The sequence below is a fragment of the Mustela nigripes genome, chromosome 12 (genome assembly GCF_022355385.1).
Source record: "Mustela nigripes isolate SB6536 chromosome 12, MUSNIG.SB6536, whole genome shotgun sequence".
Taxonomy (NCBI): Eukaryota; Metazoa; Chordata; class Mammalia; order Carnivora; family Mustelidae; genus Mustela; species Mustela nigripes.
In genome coordinates, this window is record NC_081568.1 from 58,907,888 (window position 1) to 58,933,650 (window position 25,763).

The 25,763-nt window shown below is 42.6% G+C and overlaps 1 protein-coding gene across 1 annotated transcript in view; it reads left to right on the forward strand.

Annotated features, from left to right (window-relative positions):
- DOCK2 (dedicator of cytokinesis 2) overlaps positions 1-25,763 on the forward strand; it is a 413,194-nt gene that overhangs the window by 135,243 nt on the left and 252,188 nt on the right. Inside the window, exon 26 of the mRNA XM_059416333.1 lies at positions 14,203-14,351. Coding sequence (XP_059272316.1) covers positions 14,203-14,351 — 149 coding nt within the window. The remainder of the gene's footprint in view (positions 1-14,202; positions 14,352-25,763) is intronic.

The window sequence follows — 25,763 nt, forward strand, 5'->3', positions numbered from 1 at the left end:
CATGGAATGTTCTTTCAGTGGAAAATTCATTCTAATTTAGAGAACTCTGGGGGGAAAAAATGAGGGGAAAGGTGGAGTCAACTTCTGATGACTTATGGGCAGTTAGAGTCAAATGCTTGAAAAATGGGCTCCTGAATCAGCAGAGATTTTACACAGTGACCAGTGGACCTGCATACAGATGGGTAGAGTGTGGAGACGCCAAGAAATAGTGCTACTTCTCTTGAGTATGGCTAATAAAAAGACTGCATTGCTAAATGCAGGGATAGGAAGGTTAATGACGCTACATTCTTTTTTAGTATCAAAGATTAACATGATAACTTGCATATTAAAGTTAATGCAGACACACTGCTAACGGAAGAGGCATACAAAATTAATTTCTACAGCACCTCGTAAATGAGGATCACTCACTCTTCTCTGGTTGATGCTTTTTGTCTTGGCAGGGGCTGTGTGCCTCTTTAGAGCGGGTGCACTTCAGTGCCTAGTGGGGCATCCTCAGCCCCCATGGAATTTGACGAGCTTGGGGTGTGTTCCTTAATCACTGCCAGTCATTCTCTAGGAGTTTCCCTGCAGGTTGTGACTTGGCAAGGATTTTGGTTTTAATAGTTAATGAGACAATGGAATTGAGCTGAAATAAGAAGAGGGTGGAAGGTGGGAGAAAGAATGGAAGAGAGGAGGGAACCGCAGCTCTCGCCTCATGCAGAAGATTCTCCAAGTCAAGCGCTGGACAGCATCTTTGGGTAACTGCTGCCTTGAGCCCTGTGGAGGACCAAGGCTCAGCTGACATAGGGAGACAGGCTGAGATCTGGTATACTGTCTTAGACAACTTGCTTGACCTCCTCAAGTTTCACTGTGTACACCTGTTGAAGGGAAACTAACATTACCTTCCATGGTAACAATGTATTTTTTAACTTTGGTGTAATTTGTCTATAGTGAAATGCACAAATCTTAAATGTACAGTTCAATGAGTTTTTTCCATATGTATCCGCCCGTGCAATCACAGCATATTCTTCTACCTGGAAAGTCATATACAGAAGTTAAAACAAAAATAAACAATAATGGTTTGCACTTATATAGTGCTTATTATGGTCCAGGTGTGCTGCTCCAAGTGCTTTACACATACTATTTTATTTTTGAAACCTTGTGAAGGAGGGAGCTTCCATTTTCTCCCCTATACAGATAAAGAAACAAGGATACAGAGAGATTCTTGCTCTTATTATCCTCCGCCATTGGCTCTGTAGCACTCATTGTGTGGCCTGGTCCCTAGTGCCTCAGAGGAATGAGAGTGGAGTCTCCTTCATGGCTGACACTTCTTTCCATTCCTCCTCTTCATAGTCTACTTAATGACTATGCCTTGCTTGTCCTGGGCTAGTAGGCTGTGCATGATGCTCTATCAGGAGAGTCCTTGAGGGAAAGGGCCAGACTTTAGCTATGTTCCTCCCCAGTTTCAACAGTCGGGTCCATTGTAGGTGCTCTAAGAAATAGTGGTTGACTCTTGTTGCCAGAAAACTCTGCCCTCCAGCTCCTACTTGCTCCTACTTAGTAAAGTGACAGTGTTGACAAGTGTATTGGCTACATTCCCTGGGCAGATGGGCTGCTTGACCACCTTTGGGGTCTCTCTAAACCTGTCTTTGTGATAATCTAAAAATTCCAAGTGAAAATCCCTCATGTTTCCATGCCCCTTTGAGCTCCCTTGTCCCAACATGCGTCCTCAGACATCATGTTCAGACCCCAGGTGTTGCTACTTTTCCACCCTGACTTTCTTCTTGTCCTCTTCCTTGTCTTCTGTATCTTCTTTCCCCTCCCTTTCCCTCTTTTTCCTTTCCTCTCATCATGGCCTTCATGACTGTCACCAAATAAACTTCGGTTAGGTACTAATCTGTTAAATACTCTATAATAGCCCATTTTAAATGCTTTTTTGGGATGCAGGCATGTTCAATGTGTCTTCCATATAGTTGAGTTGATGCTTACCCATTTGTAGTGGATCATTTTCGGACACATTTAGCCAGCAGTCCCTTTGACATCTCCATTTGAACGTCGTACGGGTACTTGAACTCAACATTTCCAAAGCTGTATTCATTCTGTTCATGAAAACCTTCTCCTCTTCTCTTCTCTTATTTTTCTGCCGGTCATTTGGAACTAGCCTGCACATTTTCATGTGCTCATTTTTCACTTTCAGTCGATCACTAAGGCCATTGAATTTTCTTGTGTATGCCTTGAATTTGGTCACTTCTCTCTATCTTTGCCATCCTGGTCCCATACACCTCTGTGCCATTTATGATGCTTGACATTTTTCAGGTGCTCCATAAGTATTTGTTTGCATGAAAAATAAATGAAGGTACCATGTAAGGACAGACATGCAGTCCTAAACCCTCTTCCATTTGTAGTTTTTATGTTTTAAAAGGCACAAGACATAGTCAAAGGAACTGAAGCCATTAGCTTTTCTTGGGTTCTTTTCAGAGTTAAAATTCCACAGTTTGATGTCAAAAGCAGCAAAACACTACTAAACTTGAATGTTAGACCATTATCTCAGTATGAAAATTTCTTTAAAAATTTGGTACCAGGAAACCCTGTGTTTCTCTTGCTGAATTAGTTCTCTTTTACCTTAATGACCAACAAACTCTAGAACTTGGTGATTTCCTCTATTGTGCTGAGAGTTTATCACATGAGTGGACAGCTACATTTTAAGGGCACCTCAGCCCTTATGTTAACTTTTACATTGGCAAGTCATCTTTTTTCTTTTTCCTTTTTTTTTTTTTTTCTCTTTTTGGAGTAAGGTAGCCTGGGAAGAAATACATATAGCTAATAAAAAACATATCAACATGCCATACCCAAAATAAAATATTAATGTCAGTTTCATAGGCACACAGTTTGAGGTTCATAGGCACAGTTTGAGGTTCATAGGCATACAGTTTGAGGCAAGGACTGAGCATAATTGGAAATACAGTGCGTTTCACTGTATGTATTTTTTATACAATCCCTATCAATTGACTGGTTCTTTTCTTTATTATACTTGGACTGCCCTGAGGGTAAAGACCCTATATTGTCCTCCTTTTGTACAGAAAGCTTATTACATGTTGTTGACTGATATGTATTCTGTTTACTTTCTCCTTTCTCCCATCTTAGCCCGGTTTCCTTTTCATTGGCTTCAGAATCCAAACGGGAGCTCTCTGATCCACTCATTAAAATATTGGGCCTATGTATGTGATTCATTTCTTAAATCACTCTTTTGCTTTGGGCCTTCCAAGGGAGGCCTCACGGGGGCGCTGTTGCAGGACTGGAAAAACGAAGCAGGCAAAAGCCCTGTCTGTTCTCTACCTTCTTAGCTGAGTGCTTTTAGAAAAGAAGAGGAGGCCAGAGGAGAAATTCTCCCCACTTCCACTTGTATTTGTGGGGGGCAAAAGGCAGTGAATCCCCCCCCCTTCTTTGAAGTTTGCTTCCAATTATTTGGCTTGTTTGAAATATATTACACTTCTCTGTTTTCCCTTTGTAATGAGCAACACTGGATTTTAAATGTGTCGGGCTGTAAATGAGAGGGGCCCCAGCCTCCTCTCCTCTGGAGCCGTTATAAGGAAGGTGAGAGGAAGAGGGAATCAGATGCTGATTGGAGACAATTACACAACCATTCCATTTTGCTAATGCTTGAATCCAGGAGAATTTTCTCATTTAATTCTCTGAAATGAAGGGCCCCTCTGTTAGCCTTAAAATGTAAACAAGAGGCTTTTGAAGTGCGCTTTTCCCAGAAATGGAATGCTGGCTGCTCATATTGATCCAAAACATTGCTGTTGGTTTTTGTTCTTCTTGGTATTCATACGTTTTGTGATGGCAGCAATACAGGACTGCTCAGGGGGCAGCTTGAGGACTGTGGGCAAGTGGCATTATTATTCTAAGTTGCAAACAGAAATGTAAAAGGATGTTCAGAAAAAGCTTACCTGAGCTCTCTTCTAGTCTCTCCACACACAAAAGGGAACATAAAAATCCAAGGCGTATATCCCAATCATTTCAATTTATATCCACCTCTTCGAACGCAGTCCTCCGAGTTTGGTTATTTCAGACAGCAGCGCACTTTGTTTGAATGATACAGGTAATAGCTTCGAATCCATTTCATTCCAGCATGCCTGGTGCAGGCGTTTTGTCAAGTATAGATGTCGGCTGCAGCTGAAGGAAACTGAAGTTCCCGCGTGCTTTGCTTTGGGTCCCAAAAGCTTTCGGCGTCACATCAGATCCCCACACCTCCCTATCCTTAACAACTACAACTGAATTTGTATGATGCCTTGTTTGGGTTGGGTCCTCTTAGGAATTAGGCATTTTAATCCCCAGTTTTAGAGGAAGGGAGGTAAAATGACCTATCTGAGGCTACACAGCCTGCTAGCACTGAGGCTAGGACCCAGATCTAAGTCTCTGGACCCTTGATCCAGAATTCTGTCCACTTCCCATCCTTGCCTCTGTGATGGGGTAAACCCAAGAACGGGAAGGTATTGCCAGAAGGGCTGCTCAGGGAAAGTGGGGAAGGGAAAGAAGCACACATACTTTTCTGCTCCTTAAACATCCTTTCCTCAGCCTCCAGCTACTGTCATTTGGTTTCTTCAAGGACAGCACCGAGCAATAAATATTGCAATAATTTGACACTAAATGGGGTTCTGATTCTGAGAGTTACCCTCAGTGTAGGCAGACAGGGCTCCCTCTCTGAAATCAGCAAACACTCATTCATTCATCTAACACTTATTAGGATCTTACTGTGTGGCAAGATTGTTCCAGGAACTGTAGGAAACAGGACTTGATTGAGATTAGACATCTCGCTCCAGGCTCTCCCTGTCTTCTAGGAAAAGGTAGTGAATTGTTTGAAAGTCATGATTGCTCTTTGCTAACCAACGTTGGTGAGATGGATAAGCTCAATCCATTGTAGCTCAAGAAATGGTTGGTTGAATTAACAAAATGAAAGTGAATGACTGAACGGAAGATTGAATCACCAAGCGGATGAGTATTCATTATTGTTTAGGATTCCAGTTCTGGAATTTGTGTTTCTTTTCTTCCCCTGGGACCATAACCCTTACTAAAAAACAAAACAAAGCAAAACAACAACAACAACAACAAAAAACCCCAACCAACCATTAAACAAATCACTCGACCAGTATCTTGGACTTTCTATTTCAGGCCAGCTTGAGGGAGCTGACAAGTTCAGAGGGTGGTTGCCTCATGCTGGCAGAATCTAGGAGCTGGGAATGATTGTCTGGGCTCAGGCACATGTGAGTGGAGTTGGAATGGGGCTAGCATTGCAGCCAGACAGGCCCGGGTTGGAATCTTGCCTCAGTTGTAGTCACCCTAGCTAATTGACCCTGGGTAAGCTGCTTGGAGCTCCTATTTTCTCATCTGTAAAATGGGGATAGCATAATATATGGAATAGGTTTTGGTAATGATTAAATACATTTTTAGTGTGGTGCCTGGCACTGAGAAAGAGTTCAACGTATGTTGCCTGTCTCATACTTAATATCCCCGCTCCCATTCCCTTTCAGTCTTAAGAGATTTCTGGATAAATGGTTTCTACCCTTCCTTAAAACTTTTGTTATAATGACTCCTACTGCTGAGAAAATTTTGAATATACCTCCAAATTAGCTCAGAAAGAGTTAAAGGTGAAAAAGAGTTCTTGGTTAAGTATAGAGTGAAATTCATGAAGCCATCGAATCCTGTTGAGTCTCGGAAGGGCCAGGGCCTGAGGTAAAGGGATTAAGGGATCTGTGTAGCATAGTGTCGAAGAGGGGCAGTGGGTCAGGGATGATAAGCCCTGGAGGGCTGTGGGTGGTACTGACTGTTCTAATAGGTGTCCTAAGTGCTTATAAATTAATTTGAGTTCCGGAAGCCACTGAGTTAGAATCAAATGGGCACATGGGATGTAAGACACAGCTCTTTGCAGCCAAAAAGCTAACTTGACTCATTTCTCCTCTTGCATGAATTTGAAATGGAGCATAGTACTTTGATGAGAATCTTTCTTTAATGATGGCCCAGATTATCCACATAAAGGCCACTTGGTTCCACCCCAAGCTTTTCCATTTGCTTCTCCTTCCATTAGTCAGGGTTAGGAGGTGGGAGAGACAGTCTTATAACAGGCTGAGCTACACTAATCTGGTGTGGCACTGCAAATGTAATTGTTCTAAGCGTTAGGGACAAATCAGATTTGGGGTCATGACTCAATTGGCCACATCTGCACCTTTATTTTCCTGAAAGCACTTTCCATGGAGCTGGATTATGGTTTAATGAGTGAGCTGGCTGGGAGGAGGCCGGTCAGCAGTGGCACTGAAAATGATCTCAGAAAGTGCAAAGGGGTAAGTGAAAGAGGTACCTGTCAGAACAGACCAATTATGCCCTAATAGCTTGCAGAAGGCGCGATGACAGGCCACCTCTGTAGCTGCTTCACGCCATCGGAGAAATGTTGATGGGAATCTTTTCATTACTTGCTAGTTGAGGCAATGAAATGGTCCCCAGGATTAGAGCCTACTTTAGTAAACCCTAAAATGAATCTATTATTCTCTCACTCAAATGTTCAAACTGCGTGGGCTTGCACATTGATAAAGCACCTCTAATCCATCAGCAAGACATGTTAACTCTGCCCCAAGTCTTCCCACTTCTGTATGTTTCACATGCTACAAACTAATCAAGCTTTCATCGTCTCTCCCCATCACTGTTACTGTAAGGAGACAGGATAGCTCGGTAGATGTGAACGTGGGCCCTGTTCTAGGTTTTAATCACAGCTGTGTGGTATTAGGCAAGTTACTGAACCTCTCTGAGCTTCAGTTTCCATTATGCATATAATGATAAACTCTTTATACAGAGAATGCCTTGTAAATAGTGAGGGCTCAATAAACATTAAACCTCTTACCCTCCGCAAAAAGCCTCGGTAGTGTTCTGCCTTCCTCTCTAGGCCTACCCCCAACACTCATAAAAAATATAAAAACAAAACCTGTTTATCTCCACCCAAGGGTGAAACTCTTTGCCACAGGCCATAGGGTCTGATGAGATGTGGCCCCAGTGGGACTCTCCAAGTTTGTCATCTCATTATTATGCTCCCCACGTTCTACAATCTGGCCACACTTGATCCATGTGATTCCTTCAACGTGTTAGGCAAATTTCCACCCCAGGGACTTTCACATGCTGTTTCCACTGCTTGGAATGCTCTTTCCTGAGATCTCTGCAAGCTGTTTCCTTCTTACCCTCAGGTCTCAGCTCAAGAATCGCCATCTCAGAGAGGCCTTCTTAACTGCCTCAAGTGGAATGGTCTTCTCTGCACGCCCAGACTCTCCTTCTCCTGTTGCCCAGCTCATTGTCTTGCTGACAGCTGTCTTTATTTGTCATTGCAACCTCAACTCCAGGGCTCCATGCTTCCTGTGATCCATGAGCATTTTTGTGCCCAACAGCTCCAAGAGGACTTTCTCTCCCAACAACTGACACCAGCTTCCCTGTGCTGTCCTTAGGCTGCAGGGGCCTGCTTGTCTGTGTGCTGGGAGCACTCACGGTGCCCATAGCTGTCCATCCCCGGGTTGAAATACCCTAGCTGCTTTGTCTCTGTGGCCCCCACTGCTTCCAGTATTCGCTTTCTGAGACACTTGCCTGCCTTTGCAGCCTACTTAGCCTCCTCCCCCTTGATGGTCCCACTTCTCCTTTCCCCTTCCAGTGTTTTCTGGAACACCTCTTGAAAAGTAAGTCACCTTCACCCAAACTCCATCTCTAAGTTTGCTTCTGGAGAATCCAACCTAAGACAATTATTATCCTTATGAATTGTTTTTGATATCCACTAGAATATAACATCCAATAAAACAGTATCTGTTAGAGTAATTATTTGATCTCCCCCTCTTTCTCTCTCTCCATATCTATATATCTATATCTAAATACTCCAAGACATAAATAGATTACATGCAGACTACCAGAGCTTACAAATTATATTTATAATCAGTGTGACTTTTTTTGGACACAAATATGCATCCTCTTAATTCCAGCAACAATAAATCTATCTACCTGTCCTGTCATCACTATGTTTCTGAATGGTTAGTTACAACTTCTTATAGGGAATTTTCTTACAGGTTTAGTGCAATGTCATGTCTCATGTTAGATATAAAGGATATGTGGTAAAAGCAATAGCTGGGATTGAAAGTAAAGTGGGTATCTCCAATAAAGTTCTGGAAGTATATTTCTTCTTAAGCATTCACCCCTCTAAGATACCTAAGGAGAATTTTTTACAGTTGCCGAGCTCTGAAATCTCCAAATAGGCTGTGTTTGTTTAGCTGGGGAGACATATTTTGGCCCTCAAGGTCCATAAAGTGAGGACGTGTATCATAGCAGACGCAGGCTGGAGGGGGGATGAGGGACAATTCTGGATATTGTAATTAGGTGTGCTTTCAGGGAGGTAAGAAAAGTGAATCATGAGTTGCAGCTGAAGAATGCGGGGGGAAAATGCTAGTAGAGTTGTAAGAGGCTTGTAACCTGATCCAGAATATGAAGTCTGTGGGTAGTTATTGATTTCCCAGTGGGTGGAATTACTTTTCTTTGTGACACACTGGCTGGAGGAGGGAGGTTGTGAGAACAAATTGTTATCTGTCAGAGGAGTTGTATGTAGAGGTCCTCCTCCATGTCCAGCTGATCTAACCGCATGGCCTCTGACACCTGAGAACGGTCCCCAACCAAATAGAAAAAAGCACTGAGCCAAGTTTGCATTGCTCTCAGCCTTGCCTAGGGAGAATTTTGGGCTTCAGTTAGGCATTTTATCTGTTTGCCAAAAGGGCTGTGGGGAGGACAGGACAAGCCTTGATAACCGCAAGCTCCTCACAGTCTCCCATGAGGGCTGAGCTGAGCTGAATGCACCTTTTGGTCAATAGGAACTTGGCTAAAGCAGAATGAGTTTCACCTTAAAGCCTGTAAAATATCGAACGGGGTTGAAGAATCGATTAACCTATGTTGGTGACAAAGTAAGGGGCTGGCTATGAAACTCCGAGTGAAGGCTGCCATGGACAGGTTTAGACATGGGGTAACTACACTGAGGATGTGACCAAGCCCAACAAGGACGCCTTGCTTGAGTTTAACCCTTCTCCCTCTGGTGAGAGCAGGGCTCCCAAGTCTTCTCATGTCTCTCCATTCTGTAATGTAATTCCCCATCCCAGAACTGGGATGCATCTGGGCTCGAAGATCAGGCAACATGTCTCTAGTGGAGACATAAGGTGCCAGTCTCATCTTCATCTATTTCATGAGTGATCCCTTTGGCCCCTCCTTACTCCACGTCCACTTTGGGGCTTTTCTTTATGGATATCACATTATATCCAAAGACCTCTGCCGATCCTCTGTCAGGTGCATGGAGATTGGTGTGGGGCTTGTACTGAACTGGTACCTCTCAGAAAACCTTGAGGCATACCCTCGCTACTGGAGACAATTTGCATTTAGAGTGTGGGGTAATTACATCTTTTGTTTTCAGTTTGGGGTCTCAACGTCATTTCTGAGGTGATAACAAGGATCTCACTGCTCATCCCATCACACAGACAATGACCATGTAGTGTGACAAATGATTAAGACAGAAGTTTGTGTGCTACAGGAGCATAATAGAGGGTCACCTAAGACATATTGGGGCATCTGGGATGTTGTCCTGGGGGTTTTGGCATTTAAGTTACCTAGAAGGCAAGAAGTAAGTAAAAATGGACGGGATAAAAGCATTCTGGGGAAAGAAAATAATGCGCAAACACTGAGAAGCAGGAGAGGAAGAGGCTGGGACAGCATGGGAAGAGGAATATGGGGAAGTAGGAAGGGTTTGGTCACAAAGGACTTTCAGCTCTGCCACAGAGTTCAAAATACTTACCTTGAGGACAATTGGAAACCATGGAAGAATTTCAAGCAGCAAGTCCTGTGGTCAGGTTTGAGTTGGGGGGAAATTCCCGCTACTGGAATGGGGAGATGGGTTTGGGAGACTTGGAATGCAGTGTGGAGAAGGCTAGCTTGAGGGCAGGATGGATACGACTTCATGGTGGACTGGCACTGGTTTCAGAGAGAGGAAGCAACTTTGTTTGGTCGACTGGGTGACTGGGTGCCTTCACTCTGAGACAGAGCAGAGGAGGAGTGGACCTTTGGGTGAAGATGCTGAGTTCTTATGCGGTGCTTAGGCGTGTTTCCCTCTGGAGCTGGGTTGGGGCTGTGGTCACCAATGTAATTTTGGCCTGATACATCTCAAGGTGATTTTCCAAAATGGAGAAAGCATCTCCATTTCATTCTTTCTACGGGCCTAATATTATGGACACGGAGGGGAGGGAAAAGACCTTCATATTTAAAGAGTCCCTGAGTCTTGCAATGATTGCAGAAGCATATGACACTTCAAGAGAGCTATGGCTGCTGGTAGTAGCACCTTCTTCCATAGGACAAAACTTTCTCCAAGAAGGAAGAAACCAGAGCCCAGAAACACTACATTGGCCTCTCTGCCATCATGTCAACAAAAGAAAGCTCTTTTCTGTGACAATACAGAGTTGAATAGCTCTGCAGTTTCTTAAGTCCTGGTCCAGTTACAATTTGGGCTTGTCACCTGGTGGCAGACCTCCCAACCTTTGTTGGGTGTCAGGTACCTGGCATGGGTTTGCAGATCTCTGATACTCACTGGCTCTGCTTGTAAAGATTGATTTAAGACGCTGGCAACATTTATCTTTTAGACCGTTTGTGTTTGTTTGCTTGACAATCAAGCCACAATTTAGAAATGCTACTTCCTGAAGCTCTACAGGCTAATATAATTTCACAGCTCCAATTACAAAGGAGAAAAATTATTTCATTTCACAACAGAGGAGCCAGACGTTTCTGAGAAATCATGGTTAATGAGAAGACAAAGTACTTTCTGAAAAGCAGGCCATGTTATTAATGGCCTCCTCAGCTAAAATTTTGCTGACTCTCAGCACCAGGAGGCTTTGTCTCTCATGGGGATGCTGGGTTTTTGATAATCTCTGAAGGAGATAGAGCAGTGCTTCTGATAGAGCAGTGCTTCTGCCGGAGCCTGGTCTGGGGCGCCCACCCAGTGGTTCATAAACAATGCAAGCACATCCACTTTCTTTCCAACTGGCAAATAAACCCTAGCTCTAGCCACTTCCTCTGAACCTGTGTTTCGTGGGAATCATAGATTTCGGGATGAAGACTTCACAACCATTCCTTCACTTCCAATACCTTCTCACCATCCCTATCCATAGGCCTCTTAACTATTACTTAAATACTTGGTAGGGATGGAGAGCTCAAAACCAGACCATGAGGATCTGCTATTTTAACTCTATTTGAAGTAGAATTTAAAGTTTCTGGTGACTTCCTGAGGAGATCTGCATTAACATCTAAAATCTCCCAAGTGGCCTTTTCCCTTGAGTTCATATCTTTGTAATGGGATCTAAAGGAAGGATCTCAACTAGAACACCAACAGAATCAACCTTTAAGGAAAAACTTGACCTTTGTTACCACACAGCTCTGTTGTATGAACAGTCCTAACAGGTTGCCACTCCCAAGAGGTAGAGGCACCAGGTTTTTTCCTGTCTATTTACTCCTGCTTCTTATTTCTGTTGGCTTTGCTGCTGCAATGGGCCAGAAACCCCTGACCATTACCTCCCACCACAGAATAGTGTTTGCCCCTTAGGGAGCCTTCAATGAATGTAATAGACCAGCTAAATGAATGTATGAGTTAATTAACTGCCTGAATGGATTAACCTCTTATTTGTCTTTACATATGTCTTTACATATCACTCTAGGTCCTGGTGATTCCATTTTACCGAGTTTTAAATGATTTTAATCTTGAGTCACAACAGGCTGTTTTAGACATTGTCTTCTTATGCTTTAAACTCAAGACAATTGACTGTTCTTGATCTATTTCTTACCACCTTATTTTCCAGTCCTTTTGAATCTTTAGCTTCAACAAAAGACAAAAAAGTTGCATCAGAGGCTGGAACTTTAGAGGGGAAGAGCCCAGCCTTAATAGTCTCATTTATTGGGCGCCTGGGCTGCTCAGTGGATTAAGCCACTGCCTTGGGCTCAGGTCATGATCTCAGGGTCCTGGGATCGAGTCCCACATTGGGCTCTCTGCTCAGCAGGGAGCCTGCTTCCTCCTCTCTCTCTCTCTGCCTGCCTCTCTGCCTACTTGTGATCTCTCTCTGTCAAATAAATAAATAAAATCTTAAAAAAAAAAAGTCTCATTTATCATCACCTGGGCTATTGCAGTGGCATATTCAACAGGTCTCTGCCCTTTGCACATGGTCTTTGCCCCCTTTTCTTCCTCCAGCTACCCTATATGTTGCAGGGATGCGAATCTCCTTAAAACACATCATTTGAGGACTCCCTTTTGGGCAGAGAACTGTGGGAGAGCAAGACTTTTTGTTGTGTTTTAAATTTTACTTTCAAAAAATAACTTCTCAAAGAGGAAGAATTTATCATCTTCATCTAACTTAGAGAACACACAATCCTTAGCTTCCAGCTGGTTTCATTTATGACAATGTCACTGAAGGCAGAGTTGGGAAGTTAAGTTTCAGGAAGTTGAGGAAGTCATTCATCTAATGGCAAAGAGTTTAGAGCTTCAAATGAACTCACCTAGCTTTCCAACATTGAGCTTGCAAACACATATCATTTTCTCTAACAAACAAAAATTTCCCAAGTTACACGCCAAAGTCCTTTAGAAGATAATAACTATAAACACTTGGGCACATCCTTCTGTTTCTTCTTCAGGGAAAGGGGGAAATAGTGGAATCTACCTCCAAAGTCATTGGAAAGATTGACTGAGGTAATCCCCGCAAGACACTTAAAACAGTGCCTGGCACATTGTAAGCATTCAGTATGTTAGCAATGGCAGCAACTGTTGTTAAAGTTCCCTCAAGATTCAGATTTCAGGGGTTATTCTAATTAGGATCAGATATCTAGTCCCTGTCTAGAGAAGGGCCAGCAGCCTCAGGAGAGTGTCCCTAGGCTTATAGTCCTCAGCAGGGTGGCTCCCCAGGGTGAAACCAAGGTGCTGTGCCAGGAGATGGTATAGATGTTGGGGTGACAGAACTAGAGATGTTTTCTACTTCATCCCACCATTGCTCTTTGTTTTTGCTGCTGCTGATCTTTGTCAGATGCTAAGTATCTAATGGGTGAGAATCTTATCTTACTGCTATACTTCTGGAAGTATAGCCTTCCTCATCAAAGTATAGCCTTCTTCATCAATGATGTTCAATACCTGTTTGTTTTAATTGAATTAGATTAAATTAAAATGAAATCTTGGGGTATAGGATTTACATCTCAGCACTAGAAGCTGAGTAGATGGGTGGAGGTAGTTTGAAAAATTTGGGGAATTATTTTTTGATCCTTGGAAGCTTTGCCATTTTCAAGAGAAATACAGAAGCAAAGCTGTGTAGGATTCCAGAACTTTCCAGAAATTTCCTGAGACAGCAATGCTAAGAGAGATACCATTTTTGGTGAATATTTTAATTTATTTCAAATGAAAACCATTGTGCATAAGGATGCAAGTAGAAGGTTGTTCAATTTTGTACTGTTTGTGCCAGTGAAAAATGTTCATCACTAGGGCTATTACTAAATAAAAAAATATATCCATAATAGAGAATACTATACAACAACTACAAATGATTCAGTTGATCCCTATGTGTGTAATAACGTAGAAAGTACTCCAAGAAGGTGAGTGCTTCAATAGGTGAGTGAAGAAAAGTCAAAGTACAAATCAAGGCGTAAGACAAGATAGAGCATAATCTCCTTTTATGAAAAGGACACAAAAACAAAATGACACTATATGTTTTATCCTGATACATATGTGAAACTATAAAAAGATCATGAGGGTTTATCATCACAGTATAATATATTTTACTTAAGTGGAGGCCAAATCAAAATGATACTACATATTTTATACTGGTTCATTTTTAAATGCATACACATACATAAATTTTATATGTATATATATATGCATATACATTTCTTTTACACACATATATATGAAATAAAAGAATTGGTTTCCTCTTGGGAGTGAGTATTGGGGAAGGGACTGAAATTGTGAATGAAGGTCTAAGGAAATCTTAACCTAATCTTTCATAGTTAAAATTTTTTATAAGGAAAACATATCATGAATTATTTATTTAATAAAAAATTATCTAGAAGGAAGGAAGGAAAGAGAGAAAAGGAGGAAAAGGAATTACAGAATAAGGATGCTCAAATGCTTCTGAATTGCGTCCTTCCCAGAGTGCCGGGACATTCTTCTTCCTGTCATCACCAAAGAACTGAAGGAGCTGCTGGAACAGAAGGATGAGATGCAACACCAGGTCCAGGAGAAGAAGTACTGTGTCGAACTACTCAACAGCATTTTGGAGGTCCTCAGCTGTCAGGATGCGGTGAGTCCTCACGATGATGTAGATGTCCTGGACTCAGACTAGCAGTGAGCTGATTAAGCTCTAAAATATTGATGCTGATGAATCGCAGTTGAAGTCTAAAGATAAAAGTCAACGGCGTGCTCAGCAGGCCTACTTTTCCAGTGACTAACCCCCATGGCTGTGAAAGATAGCTTAGGGATTGGAGTTAAACATGTAGCATTATGTCACCATATTTCTTGTTGGACAGGATTTCTCAGGGGGTAGGTATGGACATATTGCAAACTTTTAAATGATTTGTCCATTTACTAAAACCTTTGCTTGCAAAGGCCAGAGGGAGAGTTTCTTATGCCTACACAGTCAAGAAAACTCTCGTCTGTTTTTTTTTGTTTTGTTTTGTTTTAGCTGATTTACTTTGATTTTGTTTCTTTGGTTATCTCCTGCAATGGTGAAAACGGTTAAGGTTTTTTTTGGCTAAGCGCATTGCTCAGGCCTAGCCTTTAGAGACAGGATGAAGAGTGGGATGGTGGTAGGGAGGTGGCTGTGCCAGTGAATCCAATGTCTATTTGGTAGACATCATCCAAAGATTAGGCAGCGACGGCACAAAAGAGAAAGCTTCAGGGGAATAAGTAGAGGGCTTCCAAAAGGTCAGAGAATACAGAAGAGAGCAAGGGAGATAGATTAGTGGTAACAGTAAGGATATAGATTTCTTAAGATTTGGAAGAGAAAGGTAATGGTTCTTGATTTAAATCAGGTTCATTTGGCAACCTCACCTTGTCTTTGCATAATGTCCAAGAGCACTCCTTTCCTAGATGGGCTGGTTTCAGAGGACTGGGTAGACTTAAACAACCAAGTATTTTGTAAGTATTTATTTAAGTATTTCCCCCCCCCCCCATCCCCTCTCCTCTCAAGGAAATGCTCAAAGGAGGGCCTTCTGGATGAACTATATCTATGATTGGCTATCATTGAAAACACTACAGAACATTCATTTTATTCCTTTACTGCTTAGATCCCTTAGTCAATGATTGTTATCAACTTCCTAATGTGTCTTGCCCTTTCCATCTTTTTCCATCCTAATTAAGCTTCTTATCTCATTACAAGGTAAATGCAGCAGCTTGACTCACCCATTCATTCATTCATTCATTCATGTATATGATACATCAACTACGTGACCGGCATTGAGGACACTCAAAGCCTGGTCTCTTTCCTTAAGAAAATCTATACAGATTATATAAATAAGCAATTGCAACATAATATAATGTCTAAATTTCATGTATGCATATAAAATATACTGGAGCTACAAAGACTTTGAGTGTGTGTGTGTGTCTGTGTGTGTGTGTCTGTGTATTCATTTTTGTCAAGTAAGTCTTCCCAAAGGAATTGAAGCTGGATGTTCAAGGATGAATAACTAAAGATCAGAGCTACTACTTCATTTGCTGATTTCTAGAAACTGTACCAGCTGCCATCTATGTTTTCTCTCTGCTCACCCTGATTGGAGCTAAGGATTATTATTCCCATTTTAAAGGTGAGAAACCTAAAATTCGTAGACTTAACATTCAAGGCCAGCCAGCAAATAAATGATATGGTCAAAAATCAAATCCAGGTCAGTCAGACTCCAAATTCTGCATAATCATGGGCATGAGAGATACAAGAGCATGGTCTTTCCCTCTCATTTTCTTCCTATCCTCCTCTTTTTCTTGGGGGAGATGGAGATCAATGCCCAAGGGCTTGGATAAAGCAAGATTCCCTCTGTGATGTTGTCATGATGATGTCATGATGTCATCATGATGTCATGATGATGGTGGGTGTTTTTATAAATGCGCTCACCAACCAGCTGTTGAACTGGTTCCAGTCTTTGTTATTTGATCTTTTATAAAAAGTTAAGGGAGAGTTTGGTCTTTCTCTCACTTGTAGTATAGGAACATTAGAGTTAGCTCCTTATTTCTCCAGAAACATCCTAAAGAATGCTACCTCTTCCTGTTGAAAATAATTTACATTATTTCTTACAATTCAGTAATCCTCACGTCCCTTTTCATGGGGAAAAAATCCTGGATTTGTTGGGAAATGCCAGTGGACCCCTGTTTGAGGAACACACTTATAATGGGTTATCTATTTCCCTGATTTAAATAGAAGTTCACGGTTCATTTGTTAAGCAGCAGTGCTCAGGCTCTGCCCATCCCATGTGAGCGGTCTCCTAGTGTTCTGTTCTGATGGGCTGCCATCGTTTTGCACACTGGGTAACATCAGGCACTAGTGAGAAGAGCCTGCTGTCTCACATGCCCTGGGTACTAGGGGCTTCAAAGCTGAGAAGTGAGTGGGAAGCTCTGAGCTCCCCTTGGAGGATTGTGGCATTTGGACTTGAAGTGTGTGGGAGGTGTGGTGTCACTCTTTACTGTCTCTGAGTGCATTGCTTTTATAATGACTTCTGACTGTGCGCCCTAGCCCACCTCTTTCTTAGGTTGAACAACTGTCTTTGCTGGATGTGTTATTAAATACTATTATTACCATTGGGTTTGGTATAAGATTCTGATGCTCTCACTGTTGGTGAGCTTCACAGCCAACCTCTTCAGCTCATGAAGAAGGAAATCTCTCTTCTTCTCAAAAGATTTTTCTTCCACAAAGGAGACTCTTTCAGTAGCCATTATTACTTTGAACCCAGCTAACTATCAGAAATCCCAAAGTATCTCATCTAAATCTTTCTTGTTCTGGCCTATAGCGCCTCTCCACTCTGGCTTTGTGTATAGATCACCTGAGAAGTTTTTTTTTTTTTTTTTTTTTTTCTAAAGCAGCTGTGTCAAGGCCCAGCCCCGCTATTCTGATTTAACTGGTCTGGGATTGGTAGGGCATCACAAGGACAACTTTACCAGCTGGTGGTAATAGGCAACAAGGGCAGAGGAGCACTGCTCTTGTGTAGGAAGTCTTAAACTTGAGCATGGATCAGTGTGACCTGGAAGAGCTGTAAAAACAGGTTTCTGATCATTTTATTTGGAGGATGGAACCCGATCATTTATTTTTCTGAGTTCCCAGGTGATGTGGATGCTATTGGGCCAAGGACTATCCTTTACTAACCGTCACTCTAATGTGCCCTATTTTTTTTTTTTTTTAATCTTCAGTATTCACTGGAAATGAAAGACTGGTTGGACTCATCCTCAGCCCTTTATCCTCTTAATTAAAGAGCCCTTTCCAGTCTATGAAACCTAGCGTTTTCCAATATGGCATTTAATAAACCATAAAGTGGCAAAATCTTCAAGCACATTCATTTGTACTCATAAATTCATTGTCATGCAGTAGTGGGGACATGACCTGTGCAAATATCTGACTTTGAAAATCCAGACCATCAAGCATGCTGTTTGATTTCTACAGGCACTGACTTCTCAAAATTGGAAATTTTGGAGGAAAAATTAAAACCCCTCCTAGGATAAAAGTCCTGGATTTTCCTTCTGGTTGTTTGGATCTTCTCTGCTGATAACAGCATAGCCATTCCCTTTTACTGTCACTTTGTTGGCACCATGGAAAAGCCTGTCTCCCCACCCAACTATAGGTTATATCTACCTGCAGGAACCATTGCTCAGGGTTGGAAACACATGAGGAAATCTAGAAATTATAGTGCAGCATGCCAAGCTTTCTTTTGGGAGGCATTGTGTGTTGGGGGATGGGAAAAGATGCTAGTCTTCAATTGATTGCCAATGTTTGAGTAATTACAACCCAGCACAGCAGGTGTGGTATGAGGAAGTTCTGTTTTCCGGTTATTACCTTATTCATTGTAACCCTGGGTGGCATATGACTCAGGGGGTGATGTCTGCTTTAGCCTGGGTGTTGACATTTTTTTAATGATAGTGTTAAATTCTCTCCGTGAGCTTGCTTGAGTTGCACTTAGCATATGAAAGGGACAGGCTTAAGTGAAGGGAGAAAGACCTGACTCCTGCCTCTGTTAACCCCTTTCTCCCCCTTCTAGAACAAGGTTACTTGTCAACTCCAGTTACTTGGAAAGCCTATTTTACACTGGCTTCATTCTGTGCCTTGCTGGCTGCTGAGTAACTCATAAGATTTAATTTTGCGCCAAACCCGGAGAGAGTGTTTTTTTTTTTTTTCTTCTTCTTCCCATCTCTTAAAACAGCCTTTTTGTTTTTATGTTTCATTCCTCTAAGAGAAGAGTCATCATTTTGTACACTGCTTAGCAGTCACAAAGTATGTAAAGCTGACTCCTAAGCCTGAACAGGAGATGGGGTTGGTTATACCTGCTTCACGGAGGGAGAGAATGCTCAGAGTCAGCTTTTTAATTTTTATAACCCTATAAGTCCTTTGACTAAATCTGGGAGGTTGTTAACCAAAGCACACTATTAGTCATGAACTGTTTGGGATTTCTGGTATTTTTATTTATCAACTTAGATGCTGGTAGGGAAGGCTTTTGCTCCTGTGTTTTCTTTCGCCTGAAATGTCCTTAATTCCTATTCTTTCTATGCACCTAAAGTCCTAAATGCCTTTTAGGTGCAGCTCAGACAATACTTCCTTTCTAAAATCTTCTCAGCTCCATGCCCTCATAGTCTCCCCTGCAAACCCTTACACAGAATCAAGGACTTCCTTCTCTGTGTCTTCATAACTGTGTATCCGGACTGATACTATGGCATTAATTGCTTGGTGTTGCACTTTCCTGAGTGTGTCCCCTGCCAGGCTTTGACCTCCGAAGCTCAGACAACAAGCCCTTGCTCCCCTGGCTTTGCCCAGATCAGAGTTTCAGCCTCGTCTCTTGCCAGTTCCTTCATTCTCCATCCTACTGCTCCACTAAAATTCTTTTAATAACCTTCTTCCCCAGCCCTTCTCTTGCAGCTTCTCGAGCAGCTTTTGCCTGCTCTGTCATGGCATCTGTGTTGTCATCCTCTGTGGACTGCTCTGCCTGTGGGGCCAGGAGCTCCTCACAGGAGCTCGACTCTTCCCTGCCCACCTCCCTCACGATGCCTGGCTCACAAAACTCTCTGTTGTAGGAATGTATATGTGAACGAATATGACTTGCCCAAATCAATGGTGGAAGCTGATTTCTCCCTTGGGTCTTCTGTTCTGAGTGCTAGGAGAGAATTCTCCTTCCTCTCTTTGCATTTCTTGGATGTCAGGTGCAGGGGTTGAATGAATCACCCTCAGTGTATGACACATTACCATCACTGGTATGGGCCAGGACCTCCCTTGTTTGTTTTTTATTTGTTTTTGTGTGTGTATGTGTCTCTTACCTTTCTTCCCCATCCCCTTTTCCCACTTTCCTGCCTCCCCCACGTGCTATGGGTGATTTGTCTATTGTGTTGAATATGCATGTGTGACTTAACACACATACACACACACTCATGCCCCTCCTGTAAAGAGGATCAGACATTGACGTAAAAGGGACATCACATCAGCAGCTCCATCAGGGTTCCGGTGGGTGGGGAAAGGACAATGGTAGGCACCAGGAGCAGTCGAGACTAGAGGGCATTCTTGGGCCAGCACTGCCCCTGACCTGACATGTGGGAAAGAAGTCTGTCATTGAGTGTCTTCTTCTGAAGTGCACCCCCTATGGCTACCTTAGTTCTGGGCTCTCTGATAAGCCTAGGCAGCCAGCTTGATTCAGGGTTAAAGGGAGGCCACTGCTGCCTCTTTGAATTACCATTTAATTCCCAGGAATCGATACCACCATGCAGAAGCAGCAGGGTTTTCTTCTAACCTATATGTTCCCTCATATTTCAAACAAAAGACAGGGAGACAAGGCTTGCAAACTCTTTTATCTGTGGTGCTTTCCAAACAGAGAGCAGCTAATTAAGCCCCCAAATTAAAGCTGACATTGATGCGACCCCTCCACCTTCTCTGCTCTGTCCAAAGCCATTCCCTTTTTACCCTTTGCTCTTCCTCTGCTTCCATGGCATTAAATGTGCCCTTTCTAGGCCAATGGAATAATGTTATGATGTCATGGATGGTGACATATGATACACATATGATGTACTTCAGCGTGCAAAGTGCTCTCGCAGGCATCACAACTGTTTCTGGCAATCACATGGGAAAGTAGGTTTTACTCTTCCATTTTACCGGTGAGGAAGCCTAGCCTCAGAGAGTGGCCCACTGGTCAGAGCATCAGTAAAAGGCAGAACCTGGAGGGAATCCCCCGTCTCACTCTCCACTCAACCACCTCCCACACACATTGCCTTCTACCTCTTCGCGTGTACACTTCACCATTTAAGAGCGCTTTCTCTGGCTTCATCTGCCTGAGAGAGAGGTAAGAGACAGGTTTTGGAGTCAGGCTACATTCATGTATCCATTCCACAGATACTTCTAGAGCTGCTATCAAGGGCTATATTCTCTATGCTGTGGCCACAGTGATGAGCAGAGTTGGGAACACATCCTGATCCACTTCTTCTTAATGTTGGGAAACTTGGGAAGTCATACCCTCTTTCTGTAAAATGAGGATGTTATTTCTCCCAGTGTGTCAGGAGTAGAGTAAACAAGAACATCTGTGCAAACACATAGCACTGAACTATATTATTATATAATCCATACTCTGTACATGTGACTTTTATCTTGCCTCTCTGTTCCCCTTCCCTCCTATGCTTCTTCCAATTGTTCCAGGCCTATAATTCTTTTAAGAAGAGTAAAGGGCCAAGTGGCCTCCTGGGAGAATGGCAAATAGGTATTGAGTCTGGGGAGAACTCTGTACCCCATTAGCATTGAAAACAGCCCTTGAGGCGGACCTGGTGGCAGCCAGATGCTTTGGAGCCCTCATGGGCTCCACAGGAGGCTTGCCAAAAAGCCGCAGATGCTGTCGCTGGAGCAGAGCCATTCCCCACAGGGCATCTGGACCTCATATGGGTTCCTGAAGGGTCTGGGGAAAAGTGTCATCCTGCCTTTTCAAGGGCTTCTTTGGGGTGTTCCAGAATTTCACTCATGGTAACTATTTTATGCCATTGTGTGTTGGAGCTGGTTCACACCAGCTCACGAGAAACAAGTGTTAAATTTTTAGGAATCTTGTGAGTTATTTGTTAAATAACTGCCATTATTAAAAATTTATATAAACATCTATAATTAAATAGGCTATATTAAAATCAAACATAATAAATAGATACTCAAAACACATCACTTCCTAATTATCTTACTAAACTTTTATCTGTGCGCTTGAGGATGTTTACATCTGCAATATCTATGACAGAAATTCTATTGAGGCCTCTTCTACTGCTGTCCATCTCTTCCCAACTCTCCGTTCAGTGACGTCAGTCATGAAGGGAATCCCCATACTACAGGACTGGCAAACACTGTGTACTCAGGCTTCTGATTTTGTCTTTCTGGAAAGTCAGTTGATAAACACATACCAGCACACTGCCTGGGACTCAACAGAATTGCCTAAAACAATAAAAACCCCAAAGCACAGGGGAGCCAGTGGTGCGCTTCTCTTCTCCCCAGCAGCCCTGGATCTGCTGTCTGCAACTTTTCATGGTCAAAGAGAGGATGCCCCAGGGATGCAGCGATTTTGAGAGAAACTGAACACTCAACCTAGAGCAGAGATAAATAAATATTTTCCATTTCCCATGGCAATTCTTATTGAACTGGTAATGATTTTTTTTCCCTAGTACTGTTGAGTGTTTACATAGGTCAGTGAGAAAGAGCCCTGATTCCTACATCGGTGAGGGGCAGGGAAGAGTAGTCGGGCGCCATAAGCTTGACCTTCCTCAACTGGGTGTTTAATCTCAGATTAAATGATGGGCAAAAGTGTGATGAGAAACAGGGTATTTGCCTAATCCCAAAGTACGCACTTTTCAATGACACAAGGAAAGATAGTAACTTTACAGTAGAAGAACCCGAGTGCCACCCCCTTCATCAAGTGATGAAAGGAGCATCACCAGAAAGGGCCCATACCAGCATCATCTCCCTCCTGATAAGATGCCCTGAAGAGGACAGCAGCATTTATGTGAGGAGTCTTGCAAAAATGCACAGCCTCAATCTAATAATGAGAATACTTTCGACAGCCCCAGCGGAGGGACGTTCCATGCAACAGCACATTAGTGCTCCTCACAAGTCCAGGTCTCCAAATATGAAGCACTGTCAGAGACAGGCGGGACTTAGGAAACATGACAACTAAATTCAATGTGGGATCCTGAATTGGACCATAAACTGAAAAATGGGCATAAGAAGGAATACTGGCAAAATTAGAACAATGTCTGTAGTTCAGTTAACAGGACTGTACCAATGTGAATTTTCTGTAATTGTGCTCTGGTCATGTTGACGTTAGGATTTTAACAATAAGGGAAGCTAGATGAAGCGTACATCCAACTTGTCCATAAAGCTAACACTGTTGTAAACAAACAAACAAACAAATAAAAGCTTATCTTTGAAGTATTTAAGGAGTGATTGTTCACTTACAAAGAATGCATTTTGAGGACAAGCCATTCCCCAAAGCATATCTATTCCAATACAAAGGGTTGCTAATAGATAAGGGGTTTTCTCTGCTTTATCAGAGACAGTAATAAGATCTGCAGACAAATGACTGGCCTTACCAGAGGATTGCATCCTATTAACTGCCTCAGCCTGTCAGGAGGCCATGTAACCTCCCACCAAATGAGCAGATGACTAAACCAATGTCAGCAGGCAGGAACCCAGGACTAGCCTGGGGACTGGGAATGTGGATGAGCATAAAAGCCTTCTGTGGTCTCAAGGACCTTGCAGGCTATAGGATTTCACTTGGGCTATATGACAGCCCTGTCTATGCAATAATTCCCTAGGCCAACATGTGGGGCTTGAATGTCACTCAACCTGTACTTGGCAGGCTTGGAAAGTGAGTGGTCTGGCATAACTTAACAGATGGTCCTGGTGTCGTTTATTCTCGGAGAATCCACCTGGAAAATTAGAAGACAGCTTTTGTTGCTGGTTGACTAGAACTCTCTCCAATAAAATTAATAATCCAACACGTTCTGTTTCATCAATACCAACTAGAAATACTTCTTGAGATGCTCTTCGATATTTCTTTATCTGCCGTAACCAAAGTTTAAAGGAATTCGCCTACAGGCAAATCCACAATGGCCCCTCTTCATTTGCTCCATCTCTCCTCTGTCCCTCACCCATGTGGACTGCCTCTCAGGGCCAAGACGAGCCTGAAACAAATGAGGCACTTGTCTGGGAGGGCAGCAAAATGTAAGAGGACACCCAAAATTCAGTAATCAACAAAAATAATGTATCAATGCAATATTTTTGAAGAATCAACATTTTGAGGGCACCAGAGTGGCTCAGTGGGTTAAAGCCTCTGCCTTTGGCTCAGGTCATGATCTCAGGGTCCTGGGATCAGGCCCCGCATCAGGCTCTCTGCTCAGCAGGGATCCTGCTTCCCTTCCTCTCTCTCTGCCTGCCTCTCTGCCTACTTGTGATCTCTGTCAAATTAAAAAAAAAATAAATAAAAAAAAAAGAATCAACATTTTGATATTTTGTTCATCATGGATTTTTTTTTTTTTTTTTTTTGAAGGTCAAGCAAAGCTTTATTTCGCACCAAGCATCAAGAATCAAACTGACCGGCCAGGGCTGTCTCTTGCAAAGAGGCAACCTCTCTCTGCCTTACAGACTAGCTTTTAAGGGCAAAGGCCAAGTGGTTTGGCCTGGCCATGCACAGGTGGCCAATGAGATTGTAACACAGAGAAAGCTGCACAGTCATGCTAGGTCACACATAAGTGACCAATTGAATTACAATTTACCCTATTGTAGATATCTGAACTAGCCTATCACCTTGGTCAGATTTGGCACCCAAAAGGCACCCATCATGGATTTTTTAAATTAACTTTTATTTTTAAAAATATGGCATTAAATATGCTTCATCTCTACTCTTGAGTTTTATTATTATTATTCTTTGCCGCCTAAATTTTGCCCTTTGGGTAAGTGCCTCAATCGCTTACTCTCATCCAGTCTTGGTACCTTGTAGTGCCTTTCATTGACACCAAATGCCCACAATAACAAAGCTGAGCTCCGACCCATGAATGAGCAAGCGTGACAGCTTGCAGGAATGGAGAAGTTATCTTTTCGCTCACCATGAAAGACTGTGGAGGGGCTCTGGAAGGTTTCTGTCTGCAGGGAACCTTTGCATAAAAGCACAAGTTGAAAGGAACAGCCATTTACACTACACCTTCACTGGGCCAGCCACTTGCTTTCCAGAAAGCATTTCTTGCATAATGTCTGAATTAAATCTCCCCTTCACAGTTGGGAGGCATGAGTTAAAAGCCCACATGGCAGCAGAAAAATATAGCTATGTTTGGTCCAGGTTACAGTTACTGAGGGAACCATAACTTTGATTTGTTCAACTGGTGTAAATGTAAATCCTTAAGTGAAATGTGTTAAGCGAGGAACAAAATGCTCTGTGTTCGAAGATCCTTTTGATCCGTGGCTCCGTCTATAGTGCCCCACCTGTCATCTACAATCTGGGGGCAGCAGCTAGTGACTAAACGAGGAAAGTTTTCAGAAAGCAATTGAGGAGTTCTAGAATAGACATTTTCTCACGGAGATTTCAGGCAACATTCGTCTTCGAGATAAATGCAATCGATTCAGCGGCCCAGATTAGAAAATAAAATGTTTAATCTCATCGCAGTTTCTCCAAGCAATACAACATGCTAACGTTTATCTTTGACGCTTCATCTATTACCTCTTCTACCTGGAATCTAAACTCAATTTAGCTTGTCTCTCCAGCCACATTCCCTGTTAATTTCAGCCAGCATTCTGCATTCTGGTTAAGACCAGGCTCTGCGTCTTCCTCCAGGCCTTCATGTTCTTTCCTCTTTGTTCTTTACCTGTTTTCTCTGTCTCAGTTGAACTCTTTTTTTCTTCCTTTTGCTTATCTAATTGTCCAGTTGGTGGTTCTCAGCCTGAATCTAGTCCACAGATCTATCTTGTTTGCCTTGCCAAGCTATTTAATAAAAGCAGCAGACTCACCATTTCCTTTTGAGCTTCTACATGACTGGCTTCTCATGTTTGTGTATGTTATCTGCCTCATCCTATGAGCATCTGAACTGTGAACGTCGGAAAGCCAAACCTTGCTTTTTCTAATAGGCCCAACCCAGTTTCCTCCAGGTTGATTTCTTAAGAAATCATCACAGATTCTTTTTGCCCTGTCTTAGTCACTTACTCTGCTACATTCTGAAACTTTCGGTTTTATTGTAGAATTTAGCACTGAATTATGTGCAGTTTCACATTTGTTCTTATCATGTTATGCTTGTCTGGTTAATGTTGAAAGAGGACTCAACACTTTTTTTGTTATTTCTCTCTTTAATGAATACACTGTCTTTCATTTTTTAAATTTTTTTAAAGATTTTTGTTTATTTATTTGACAGAGAGAGATCACAAGTAGGCAGAGAGGCAGGCAGAGAGAGAGGAAGAGAAGCAGGCTCTCCGCTGAGCAGAGAGCCTGATGTGGGGCTCGATTCCAGGACCCTGGGATCATGACTGGAGCCGAAG